This window comes from Bos indicus x Bos taurus, chromosome 4 (genome assembly GCF_003369695.1).
Source record: "Bos indicus x Bos taurus breed Angus x Brahman F1 hybrid chromosome 4, Bos_hybrid_MaternalHap_v2.0, whole genome shotgun sequence".
NCBI classification, from domain to species: Eukaryota; Metazoa; Chordata; class Mammalia; order Artiodactyla; family Bovidae; genus Bos; species Bos indicus x Bos taurus.
In genome coordinates this window covers 12,260,951-12,274,999 of record NC_040079.1, presented here as the reverse complement: position 1 = coordinate 12,274,999, position 14,049 = coordinate 12,260,951, and the positions used below count along the sequence as shown (strand labels likewise).

At 40.5% G+C, this 14,049-nt stretch overlaps 1 protein-coding gene across 1 annotated transcript; it reads left to right on the top strand.

Moving 5' to 3' along the window:
• Positions 1 to 4,331: 4,331 nt before the first annotated feature.
• LOC113891792 (olfactory receptor 13-like) lies at positions 4,332 to 5,270 on the top strand. The gene has a single exon (XM_027540275.1). It carries the CDS (start codon positions 4,332 to 4,334, stop codon positions 5,268 to 5,270), a length of 939 nt encoding a protein of 312 aa, XP_027396076.1.
• Positions 5,271 to 14,049: the final 8,779 nt, after the last annotated feature.

The following is a 14,049-nucleotide window of genomic DNA, read 5'->3' as shown; positions in this document are numbered from 1 at the left end:
GCGATGGGGCTTTGCGCGAATATAACAGCATAGGCTGCCTCTCACCAAGGCTGCTCTACTGTGCTGAATATCTGCTCTGTTGGCAGCAAAGCCCAATGCTGAGCCCTCAATATGGTACCTTATTCTTAAGGGGACCAGTAAGTCAACTGATTGGAGAAACAAATGGCAACCCAATCCAGTATTCTTGCCTGGGGAATCCCATGGACACAGGAGCCTGGCATGGGGTCGCAAGAGTCAGACACAACTTAATGACTAAACCACCACTGCCACCAAGTCAGTTGATCACGTATTGAATCCTTCCACCCTATATAGGGCAATGATCCATTGGGTTGCAGATGATATAAATCACAAGTATGAATTTCCCTTTCTTGTTCACAGTATCTTGATCAGTACCTCCACTGAGTGCTATTAGATCATGTGATTTCAGATATATATAATATCACCTCAGTCCATTTCACAATTGTTCACATTTCCTCAGGCTCATTTCACAGCAAAGGAGTGACAAAGGGCAAATGGCCAAGGAATTAACTGGTTCCAATACATTTTGTTATTCATTGGACCTTTGGATGGTATCACTGACTCAATGCAAAAGAGTTTCAGCAAACTCCAGGAGACAGTGAAGGACAGAGGAGCCTGGCATGCTGCAGTCCATGGGGTTGCAAGGAGTCAGACAGGACTTAGTGACTGAGTAACAACAATACATATTGTATTACTCAGACCTTGTAGATCAGATAGAAATTGTAACCTGACATGCAGATTTGGAGCACTGGGCTCTTGATAACACTCTGAAGCATTAGAATACTGCTGTTCAGTATATACTGATAGTAGTATATGCCTACTCTGACAGGTAGAATACATGTGCCCCACCATAAGGATAAAGAGGACAGGAGTGGCCCTCTACTTTTATAGAGCTTATCTTTTCCATGAGGAAAGCACCAGAAATTATCAAAAGCTTTTCAAAAGTAAACTTCGTCAGCCCTTGTGCTTTACTCATTCATCCTCCAGACAGATCCACAAGCTGCAGGGCACGTCCAACATGAAACCCTAACTAGGATGCCCACGCATTTCCAGATCGGTGCTCAAGGGTGTAGGTTCTGAGTTGCTATCTAAAATGATGTGATGATTAAGATTTTTATTCTGCTACAAGGTTCACCATAGCTGCAAAATGAGGCCAAGTACACTAAAAGAAATACAGCTTCAGGAATTACTGTCAAGTTTCTGTTTCACTATCAGATAATAAGCAAGAATCAATCTCTGCATCTCCCAAGTGCCTCTTGTATGTTTGGGAGCTGGACCGACATAAAAATTCATGAACCATAACAAATTCCTGTATTGGGGGGGCAGTGATATTCATGGAGTAACCAGAGAGTGAGAGCTGGACCATAAAGAAGGCTGAGCACTGAAGAATTGATGCTATTGAACTGTAGTGCTGGAGAAGACTCTTGAAAGTGTCGCTTGGACTGCAAGGAGATCAAACCAGTTAATCCTAAAGGAAATCAATCCTGAGTATTCACTGGAAGGACTGATGCTGAAGCTGAAGCTCCAATAAGTTGGCCATTTGCTGTGAAGAGCCAAATCATTGGAAAGGACCCTGATGCTGGGAAAGATTGACGGCAAGAGGAGAAGGGGGTGACAGAGGATGAGGTGGTTAAATGGCATCACTGATTCAATGGACATGAGTTTGACCAAACTCCAGGAGATAGTGAAGGATAGGAAAGCCTGGTGTGCTGTGGTTCATGGGGTCACAGAGTTGGATATGACTTAGTGACTGAACAACAACAAGAATGTAACTTAATATGTGTGTACTCTTTTCATTATGAAGATACTACCTGTTCTTAACCTCTAAAGACCTTGCAATTTCTCTTGTTTCCTCAGAGACTACAAATCCTCTTCCGTCTCAGAAGGGGGGCAGTGGTTGTCTTCTGTGTGCCTCTATAGGGAGCACATTGGTGTGAGACCTACTGTACCCTACACAAACCCTCATGACAATTGGGAAGGAGCCCTGTGGATATTATAAATGAATAAAGCCTTCTCTTCTCTTAGGCAGCATGAGTAACCAAGGTCCTTTTTCGATAGTCCTCAGAGGAGGAGCAAGTCTTTCAGAATCATCAGGAAACTTAGCCACACCGGGTATGTTTGCTTTTTTATGCATGAAGGTGGTGTGGGGTCCATACAGCACTCATCTCTAAACACACAAGTTTCTTAATTGCCTTTGTGAGTTCTGGCCAAATATATTTGAACATCATTTTCATTGCTTTGTTACCGTCACTCTTCAATAACATGCAAAAGTGTATTTTCATTCACATTCCCATTTTGCTCCTTGATAATATATTAAGCAAAATATCAATGTGTTAATATAATCTGTATCTGAATGGTTATTTTTGACTGGTGGCTAACTATAAGTAAGGAGCAAAGTGTGTGTGACTTTCTGCTAAATGTTTAACATTTGTAAAGTCCAGTGCCTTTTTATTAAAAAAAAAATAGGCTTGAACTATCACATACAGAGAGAAGTCAAATATTTAAAGGAAGAATATTCAGTTTTTGGATTCAGTTCAGTTCAGTTGCTCGGTCATGTTCAACTCTTTGCGACCCTATGGACTGCAGGACGCCAGGCGTCCCTGTCTATCACCAACTCCCAGATTGACTCTAACTCATATCCATCGAGTCGGTGATGCCATCCAACCATCTCATCCTCTCTTGTCCCCTCCTCCTCCCACCTTCAATCTTTCCCAGCATCAGGGTCTTTTCCAATGTGTCAGTTCTTCGCATGAGGTGGCCAAAGTATTGTAGTTTCAGCTTCAGCATCAGTCCTTCCAATGAACACCCAGGACTAATTTTCTTTAGGATGGACTGGTTGGACCTCCTTGTTGTCCAAGAGACTCTCAAGAGTCTTCTCCAACACCACAGATCAAAAGCATCAATTCTTCAGTGCTCAGCTTTCTTTGTGATCCAACTCTCACATCCATACATGACCAGTGGCAAAAACATAGCTTTGACTGGACAGACCTTTGCTGGCAAAGTAATGTCTCTGCTTTTTATTATGCTGTCTAGGTTGGTCATAGCTTTTTTTCCAGTTTTTGTATAAGTGTACAAATAGCTGTATGTTTATGTGCAAAAACAAGAGTCTGAGCCATGAGTATGAGCTTGATAACTCCACCCTCAGAACAGTGGTGGGTAAAATGGAATTTAATAAACAAAATGATTTATTTTTAACTTTCTGGATATGACATCACGGGAATAGTAACAAAGGAGTAACAATGGAAATTGGATGATTTGTAAATGTTTATAGTTCTATCGCCATTTAAATTGAGAATTATTATTCATTCTTACTCTCTCCAAGATAAGATGATCTTGCATAAAAGATGAGAATAAAATTTAAACAAGAGGGACAATATTATGTTTATACTTGCATTCTAATTGTGGAATCTTAGCGTAAGAAAGATTATTTAATTCAATCTTTCAAGGAATTTAGACCCCTTTCCATCATCCCTCCCAGAAGTCCTGTAGCTATTCTCAATCACCTGTAGAGCCAATGTCTGAAACAGAGTATTTCTAGAGTGTTTATCAATAATGAGTCCTAATCTAATGAAATTATTGATTCTGTTTTGTGTTTAGATAAACAGCACAGTATATATCTATTCAAGCATTCATATAAATGTTCATCTGAATATTGTGAAAAGCTAAATGTGAAAGAATAGATTGTAGGCTGAAAATAGGTTTTTGTACTTGAACAAGCAGAGATTTTGTGCAATATTAGTTGTGGAGGTAACCACTAAGATGCAGAAGTGGAAAGTGTGTCTCAACAGGCAGGTAAGTGGTTAATTCCTAATGGTGTACTTTGGAAAATGGTATGTCTACCTAGAGAATGCACTGTCCTTGATAAAACCTTCCAACTCAAAATTAATGTATAGCAGCTTAACGACTTTAGCATGTATATCAGTTAAGTGTCATAGTTTCTGGGGAAAAAAATGGAGATAACTTTAATATAAGCAAAGAAGAATAAAATTTATTTCAATGATATGAGATATTTCACTGAATGAAACAAAAACTCTATATTTGATTAACATGTGGCAACATACTTATTTTGAAAATTTAGCCTCTTAAAAACTTAACAAGAGAGAAAATATATGTATATATGTGTTTATGTGTATGTATACATTTTAGGATTACCAAATAAGTTATTTAAAATTCCATTTAAAAACACAAAAACTCACCAAAAGGGTTTCTGAATACATTTTTACACCACAGAAAGGTATAAGGTGACACAGCTCTCTTTTAAGAGACTTCTCTTTAACCCTGGACATTAACTCAGTTCCTTCTGTCGTAGGGCTATGGGAGACAATATGTCCTCTGTCACTGAGTTCATCCTACTTGGATTTCCCCTTAACACAAGGACTCAGATGCTCCTCTTTGGGCTCTTCTCCCTGTTCTATGTCCTCACCCTGCTGGGGAACGGGGTCATCCTGGGGCTCATCTCACTGGACCCCAGACTGCACACACCCATGTACTTCTTCCTCTCACACCTGGCCATCGCTGACATGGCCTATGCCTGCAGTACGGTGCCCCAGATGCTGGCCAACCTCCTGAGTCCAGCCAAGCCCATCTCCTTTGCTGGCTGCATCACACAGACCTTTCTCTTCTTGACATTTGCGATCACAGAATGTCTTCTCCTGATGGTGATGTCCTATGATCGGTATGTGGCCATCTGCCACCCCCTCCGGTATTCAGTCATCATGAGCTGGAGAGTCTGTGTCATGCTGGTGGTGACTTCCTGGACCATTGGAGTCCTTCTGTCTTTGGTTCATCTAGTGTTACTTATGCCCTTACCCTTCTGCATGGCCCAGAAAATCGATCATTTCTTCTGTGAAATCATGGCTGTTCTCAAACTTGCTTGTGCAGACACACACATCAATGAGCTTATGGTATTGGCTGGAGCAGTTTCTGTGCTAGTGGGACCCTTCTCCTCAGTTATAATCTCGTATGTGTGCATCTTCCGTGCCATCCTTAGACTCCAGTCAGGGGAAGGGCAAAGCAAAGCCTTCTCCACCTGCTCATCTCACCTCTGTGTGGTCGGACTTTTTTATGGCACAGCCATTATCATGTATGTTGAACCCAGACATGGGAATCCCAAGGAACAGAAGAAATACCTTCTCCTGTTTCACAGCCTTTTCAACCCTATGCTGAATCCCCTTATCTATACACTTAAGAATTCAGAAGTTAAGAATGCCATGAAGAGAGTGCTGGGTATAGAGAGTTTTATGAAAAGATGATCACATCTGGGTTGACAATGACCTCAGTTCAGTTCAGTCGCTCAGTTGTGTCCAACTCTTTGTGACCCCATGAATCGCAGCACGCCAGGCCTCCCTGTTCATCACCAACTCCCGGAGTTCACTCAGACTCACATCCATCGAGTCAGTGATGCCATCCAGCCATCTCATCCTCTGTCGTCACCTTCTCCTGCCCCCAATCCCTCCCAGCATCAGAGTCTTTTCCAATGAGTCAACTCTTCGAATGAGGTGGCCAAAGTACTGGAGTTTCAGCTTTAGCATCAGTCCTTCCAAAGAAATCCCAGGGCTGATCTCCTTTAGGATGGACTGATTGGATCTCCTTGCAGTCCAAGGGACTCTCAAGAGTCTTCTCCAACACCACAGTTCAAAAGCATCAATTCTTCGGCACGCAGCTTTCTTCACAGTCCAACTCTCACATCCATACAAGACCACTGGAAAAACCATAGCCTTGACTAGACGGACCTTTGTTGGCAAAGTAATCTCTCTGCTTTTCAACATGCTATCTAGGTTGGTTATAACTTTTCTTCCAAGGAGTAAGCGTCTTTTAATTTCATGGCTGCAGTCACAATCTACAGTAATTTTGGAGCCCAGAAAAATAAAGTCTGACACTGTTTCCACTGTTTCCCCATCTATTTCCTATGAAGTGATGGAACCAGATGCCATGATCTTTGTCTTCTGAATGTTGAGCTTTAAGCCAACTTTTTCACTCTCCTCTTTCACTTTCATCAAGAGGCTTTTGAGTTCCTCTTCACTTTCTGCCATAAGGGTAGTGTCATCTGCATATCTGAGGTTATTGATAGTTCTCCCGGCAATCTTAATTCCAGCTTGTGCTTCTTCCAGTCCAGCATTTCTCATGATGTACTCTGCATATAAGTTAAATAAGCACGGTGACAATATACAGCCTTGATGTACCCTTTTCCTATTTGGAACCAGTCTGTTGTTCCATGTTCAGTTCTAACTGTTGCTTCCTGACCTGCATATAGGTTTCTCAAGAGGTAGGTCAGGTGGTCTGGTATGCCCATCTCTTGAAGAATTTTCCACAGTTTATTGTGATCCACACAGTTAAAGGCTTGGCATAGTCAATAAAGCAGAAATAGATGTTTTTCTGGAACTCTCGTGCTTTTTTGATGATCCATAAAATGTTTGCAATTTGATCTCTGGTTCCTCTGCCTTTTCTAAAACCAGCTTGAACATCTGGAAGTTCACGGTTCATGTATTGCTGAAGCCCGGCTTGGAGAATTTTGAGCATTATTTTACTAGCATGTGAGATGAGTGCAATTGTGCAGTAGTTTGAGCATTCTTTGGCATTGCCTTTCTTTGGGATTGGAGTGAAAACTGACCTTTTCCAGTCCTGTGGCCACTGCTGAGTTTTCCAAATTTGCTGGCATATTGAGTGTAGGACTTTCACAACATCGTCTTTCAGGATTTGGAATAGCTCAACTGGAATTCCATCACCTCAGCTAGCTTTGTTCATAGTGATGCTTCCTAAGGCCCACTTGATCTCACATTCCAGGATGTCTGGCTCTAGGTGAGTGATCACACCATCATGATTATCTTGGTCGTGAAGATCTTTTTTGTACAGTTATTCTGTATATTCCTGCCACCTCTTCTTAATATCTTCTGCTTCTGTTAGGTCCATACCATTTCTGTCCTTTATCGAGCCCATCTTTGCATGAAATGCTCCTTTGCTATCTCTAATTTTCTTGAAGAGATCTCTAGTCTTTCCCATTCTGTTGTTTTCCTCTGTTTCTTTGCATTGATCGCTGAAGAAGGCTTTCTTATCTCTTCTTGCTATTCTTTGGAACTCTGCATTGAGATGCTTATATCTTTCCTTTTCTCCTTTGCTTTTCCCTTTTCTTCTTTTCATAGCTATTTGTAAGGCCTCCTCAGACAACCATTTTGCTTTTTTGCATTTCTTTTCCATAGGGATGGTCTTGATCCCTGTCTCCTGTACAATGTCACAAACCTCCGTCCATAGTTCATCAGGCACTCTATCAGATCTAGTCCCTTAAATCTATTTCTCACTTCCACTGTATAATCATAAGGGATTTGATTTAGGTCATACCTGAATGGTCTAGTGGTTTTCCCTACTTTCTTCAATTTAAGTCTGAATTTGGCAATAAGAAGTTCATGATCTGAGCCACAGTCAGTTCCTGGTCTTGTTTTTGTTGACTGTATAGAGCTTCTCCATCTTTGGCTGCAAAGAATATAATCAATCTGATTTCAGTGTTGACCATCTGGTGATGTCCATGTGTAGAGTCTTCTCTTGTGTTGTCCATGCACTGGACAATGACCTAGGAGGATATTATTTCAAAACCTCTTAAGCCCAAGCCCACATAAGAGTATCTGAGATGCTTATTAAAAATAGAATAAATCTCCTGACCCACCGTTAGATCACTGATTCAGTAGATGTGGGAATTATTTTAGAAAACTGCACATTTAAATATTATCATTATCCAAATATTACCAATAGCAATGTGTGATGCTACTGAATGTTATAGACAAGTATTCGAAAGTCACAGACCTAGAATAACATGCTTTATAATTTCTTCATCAAGCTATGTTCGAGCCCCATATTTCCCAAAATGTTTTCCTCAAATCTCCAGTTCTTGAAGAGGGCTTTAAAAATAAATTCTGGGGTCAAATGAGTTTGAGAGTTATTGCATATTAGATGACTCATTTTAGGGTCTCACAATTCATAATATCACAGTAAAAACTGTAAAAATTCCTATGGTAAGTACTGAAAAATTCTATTCCAGTTGTTCGCCAGTGTTTTCCAAACTTACTTGGTCACATGAAATTTTTTAATAACATTTCATTAGAAGTTTATTAGAACCAGAAATCTTGATATTGACTGATTTATTGTGAACACTTCCTGTAACTGTCTTCTCTAGTCAAATGATTTTTTGTTCCTGCAGAGTGATCCTGTAAAGAGGATGTAGGTCCAAATACACAGTAGTCTTATCTATTATCTGGAAATGATAAATCCAACCCTCTACTTCTTGGATAAGTATTCCAAAATACGGCTCAGGGAATGACCTCATTCAGTTTCACAGTCTTCTAACCCTGAGATTTAAAATTTTTATTATGAATATATTTTCCTACTTACTATATGAAATCAATTTATTTTTCTCATTCAAAGATATAAAGAGAAAAGCAAGTTTCTCAAAGCAATCTGAAAGAATTTGCAAAGCTGATTACCTAACTAGTGTATAAGCTTTAGAAAAGTTTGATTGATGTGTTTGGAAATAGAGACATGGGAGAAGTTCTATAAGAGAATATTCATAGGAACAGGTGCGTGATAAATATGATGGGTGAAAAGGAAATGAATAAAGATAGAATGCCCAAGGGGCTAGTCGAGCCTTTGGAGATTAAGAACAAAACAAAATAGGGAAAATACATGATTTATTAATCATTGTTTATTCTTATAATGAAAAAACCTCAAATGATAGCAACACAGAGATTTCCCAATACTCTATGTAGAATGCCATATCAGTCAGTTCAGTTCAGTTCAGTCACTCAGTGGTGTCCAACTCTTTGTGACCCCATCAATCGCAGCATGCCAGGCCTCCCTGTCCATCACCAACTCCCAGAGTCCACCCAAACTCATGTGCATTGAGTTGGTGATGCCATCCAGCCATCTCATCCTCTGTCATCCCCTTCTCCTCCTGCCCCCAATCCCTCCCAGCATCAGGGTCTTTTCCAATGAGTCAACTCTTCGCTTGAGGTGGCCAAAGTACTGGAGTTTCAGCCTCAGCATCAGTCCTTCCAATGAACACCCAGGACTGGTCTCCTTTAGGATGGACTGGTTGGATCTCCTTGCAGTCCAAGGGACTCACAAGAGTCTTCTCCAGCACCACAATTCAAAAGCATCAATTCTTCGGCGCTCAGCTTTCTTCACAGTCCAACTCTCACATCCATACATGACCACTGTAAAAACCATAGCCTTGACTAGACAGACCTTTGTTGACAAAGTAATATCTCTGCTTTTTAATATGCTATCGAAGTTGGTCATAACCCATATAGATTACTATAATCTCAAAAGACAGACTTAAGTGAGGTGTTTACACAGTTAAAAAATTTCCTCCTAGTGAAAAAACATTTTTTTAAGTATCAATGTTTTGTGGCTAAATACATAGACAGACAAAACTTTAAGAAGTTTTTTAACCTGACTTTTCTATTGCTGGAAGAAAAAGCACTATTTTTAAGGGATATAAAAATAAATTGCGTCTTTCACCGATGGTGTATTTTTATATGCCAGCAAATTTGGAAAACTCATCAGTGGCCACAGGACTGGAAAAGGTCAGTTTTCATTCCAATCCCAAAGAAAGGCAATGCCAAAGAATGCTCAAACTACCGCACAATTGCACTCATCTCACACGCTAGTAAAGTAATGCTCAAAATTCTCCAAGCCAGGCTTCAGCAATATGTGAACCATGAACTTCCTGATGTTCAAGCTGGTCTTAGAAAAGGCAGAGGAACCAGAGATCAAATTGCCAACATCTGCTGAATCATGGAAAAAGCAAGAGAGTTCCAGAAAAACATCTATTTCTGTTTTATTGACTAGGCCAAAGCCTTTGACTGTGTGGATCACAATAAACTGTGGGAAATCCTGAAAGAAATGGGAATACCAGACCACCTGACCTACCTCTTGAGAAATTTGTATACAGGTCAGGAAGCAACAGTTAGAACTGGACATGGAACAACAAACTGGTTCCAAATAGGAAAAGAAGTATGTCAAGGCTGTATATTGTCACCCTACTTATTTAACTTCTATGCAGAGTACATCATGAGAAATGCTGGGCTGGAAGAAGCACAAGCTGGAATCAAGATTGCCAGGAGAAATATCAATAACCTCAGATATGCAGATGACACCACCCTTATGGCAGAAAGTGAAGAGGAACTCAAAAGCCTCTTGATGAAGGTGAAAGAAGAGAATGAAAAAGTTGGCTTAAAACTCAACATTCAGAAAACGAAGATCATGGCATCTGGTTCCATCACTTCATGGGAAATAGATGGGGAAACATTGCAAACAGTGTCAGACTTTAATTTTTTGGGGCTCCAAAATCACTGTAGATGGTGACTGCAGCCATGAAATTAAAAGACGCTTACTCCTTGGAAGTAAAGTTATGACCAACCTAGATAGCATATTGAAAAGCAGAAACATTACTTTGCCAACAAAGGTCCATCTAGTCAAGGCTATGGTCATTCCAGTGGTCATGTATGGATGTGAGTGTTGGACTGTGAAGAAAGCTGAGCACTGAAATTGATGCTTTTGAACTGTGGTGTTGGAGAAGACTCTTGAGAGTCCCTTGGACTGCAAGGAGATCCAACCAGTCCATTCTGAAGGAGATCAGCCCTGGGATTTCTTTGGAACGACTGATGCTGAAGTTGAAACTCCAGTACTTTGGCCACCTCATGCGAAGAGTTGACTCATTGGAAAAGACTCTGACACTGGGAGGGATTGGAGGCAGGAGGAGAAGGGGATGACAGAGGATGAGATGGCTGGATGGCATCACTGACTCGATGGACATGAGTCTGAGTGAACTCTGGGAGTTGGTGATGGATAGGGAGGTGCCGGGAGCCAGCGTGAGGAACTCCGCCTGTGGCAAAGGTCATGAGGAAGGAGGCTCGGCATATGCAAAGGCGGGATCGATCCTCAGAAGTCCCCCTGGAAATTCTCGAGCATCTACCCCCAAAACCAGAGTCTGCCTACTTTCTGCTTTGTGTTCTCACCTATACCTCTGACTTTATGGGGGGCTGTCCCCCACCACCTCTCTCTGAAAAAAGAGTTAACTTACAGCTCCAGTTAATAAAGTTCCTGTGTGTGACAGTGTTTCAACCTACAAACTCCTTTGGAGGTCCTCTAGCCTGCCTGAATAGGTTTTTCTGGCCACATGTGATTGTTCAGAGCCTCCCAACTGTGAGAGACATGAGATGTTCTAAACTGTCTAAATACAGATTCCTTTGAGCAGTTAAAAGATTGATTAGAAATTGTATTGGTGAAGGGTTTTTCACTTGTTGGGCCAATGTTTGCTGCTAAGTCTCCATATCCCTTACCTACTGTGTCCCTGGCAGTGTATTGATGGATATAATTGGTGTATAGAAATGTAAGTAGTAGCTTTAATGTTTGTAACCTTGGACCCTTGAGTTAATTCTTTTCTTGTTATAGCCCACCACACCTTTGCCCTATAGGAATGCAACTTTATCTAATGCTTTTGGAGGGTGGCGCCTGACTTTAAAATAATCACCTTTAGAGAAAAATAAGTTTCTTAAAATGTTAACAGGCCTCCTGGCCAGAAGATGATGTAAATCACCTAAACTTTTGCATATGATAAGTTTGAAAGCCTGGCTTCTATTAGGATCAGGGACTGCTGTCCTTGCATGACTCTACCCCTTCCTCCATTATCCTCTATGCACAACTTAAGGTATAAAACTACTTTGGAAAATAAAGTACACCCTTTTGTTCACTGAAACTTGGTCTCCCCATGTCGTTCTTTCTCTCACCTTCTGGATGAATTTCCATCTGGGACAGGGGGGCTCATCAAGCCTACTAATTTTGCCTGGGCTTTTAAGATCTGACCGGGGAGGCCTTAGTGTCTCTTCTCCTTCAGGAGAATAGGAGGACACCTACGGCCTACGTAGGTGATGTAAAATTCCTTGTTTTGAAATTTTATTAGCTTTCCACGTAAACCAAGTTATTCAGCCTCTTTTCTCCACTAAATTTTCTCACTGAGCTATCCTTATTTAACCACTCTTTATATCCTTAATTAACATTTAATTAAGCAGTTGTTTCCTGATCCTCACTGACGCCATCCCCGCTTCAAATTCCCTGGATCCACCGGAGCTGGACCCCTGCAGGGAGGCCTGGTGTGCTGTGATTCATGGGGTCGCAGAGAGTCAGACATGACTGAGCGACTGAACTGAACTGAACTGAAATATTATTTTGGAATATAGTCAAGTCTCAACTACTTGGAAAGTGGTAAAGCTTGGAGATAAGTAAAGGCTTTTAAGCACAGTTACAGAAATGTTTTGACTGTAGGTTAAACCCTAGAGTAGACTGAAGAAGTAAGTTCTGTTAAACTTTAGTAGAGTTAAGCTGTGCTGAACAATTAAGAATTTGGGGGATTAAGAGAGACTAGTTAATTGTATCAAAGTTTTATTTATATTATTGAACAAATATCATTTCAACAAGGGGATCAGTGTTCTTTAATGTTGGTTAGGGTTAATGTTTAGTCCTTAATGAAGTTTATACTTAAGTCAGAAAATACTGTTCTAACCCTGTTAATCAACCATATCTGTGGGAATTTTTGATGATCAGACTATGAGATCATAATTAGAACATTAGTGTTTATCCAGTGTGGGCGTTTTTCACTAGGAGGTTATGGTCACTGAAGAACTGACTGACTTTAACATAACTCATGACATAATCATGTTTAATGTGGATGTCAATTTGAACCTTTATAATGATGGATATTTCTTCTCAGGAAAAGAATTACCTATACCCATTATCCAAGATCCTCCAGTATTACTTTCAAAAATGTGAGAAATGAATAAGAAATATCATGCTTCAATAAGCCTGGAGTCAGAGCTAATGCATTTCAATAATACTGAAAGGTATTTTCTAAAATTAGAATGTTGTTCAGTTGCTCAGTCATGTCTGACTCTCTGCATACGATGGACTGCAACAAGTATTCTCTATCCTTCACCATCTCCCAAGTCAGTGATACCATCTTGTCCTCTGTCATCCCCTTCTCCTGCCTTCAATCTTTCCCAGCATCAGGGTCTTTTCAATGAGTTGGCTCTTCGAATCAGGTGTCCAAAGTATTGGAGTTTCAGCTTCAGCATCAGTCCTTCCAATTAATATTCAGGACTGATTTCCTTTAGGATTGACTCCTTTGATCTCCTTATAGTCCAAGGGACTCTCATCAACACTATAGTTCAAAGGCATCAGTTCTTCAGTGCTCAGCCTTCTTTATGGTCCAACTTTCACATCCATACATGACTACTGGAAAAACCATAGCTTTGACTATACAGACCCTTTTTTGGCAAAGTAATGTCTCTGCTTTTGAATACACTGTCTAGGTTTGTCATAACTTTTCTTCCAAGGAGAAAGCATCTTTTAATTTCATAGATGCAGTCACCATCTGCAGTGATTTTGGAGTCCAAGAAAATAAAGTCTGTCACTGTTTCTACTATTTCCTCATCTATTTCCCATGAAGTGATGGGGCCAGATGCCATGATCATAGTCTTTTAAATGTTGAGTTTTAAGGCAGCTTGTTCACTCTCCTCTTTCACTTTCATCAAGAGGTTCTTTAGTTCTTCTTTGCTTTCTGCCATAAGGGTGGTATCATCTGCATATCTGTGGTTATTGATATTTCTCCCAGCAATCTTGATTCTGACTTGTGCTTCATCCAGCCTGGCATTTTGCATGATGTACTCTGCATGTATGTTAAATAAACAGGATGACAATATACAGCCTTAAGGTACTCCTTTCCCAATTTGGAACCAGTCCATTTTTCCATATCTGGTTCTAACTGTTGCTTCTTGACCTGCATACAGGTTTCTCAGGAGGCAGGTCAGGTGGTCTGGCATTCCCATCTCTTGAAAAATTTCCCACAGTTTGTTGTGATCCACACAGTCAAAGGCATTAGCATAGTCAATGAAGCAGAAGTAGATGTTTTTCTTGAATTCCCTTGCTTTTTCTGTAATCCAACAGATGTTGGCAATTTGATCTCTGGTTCCTCTGCCATTTCTAAAT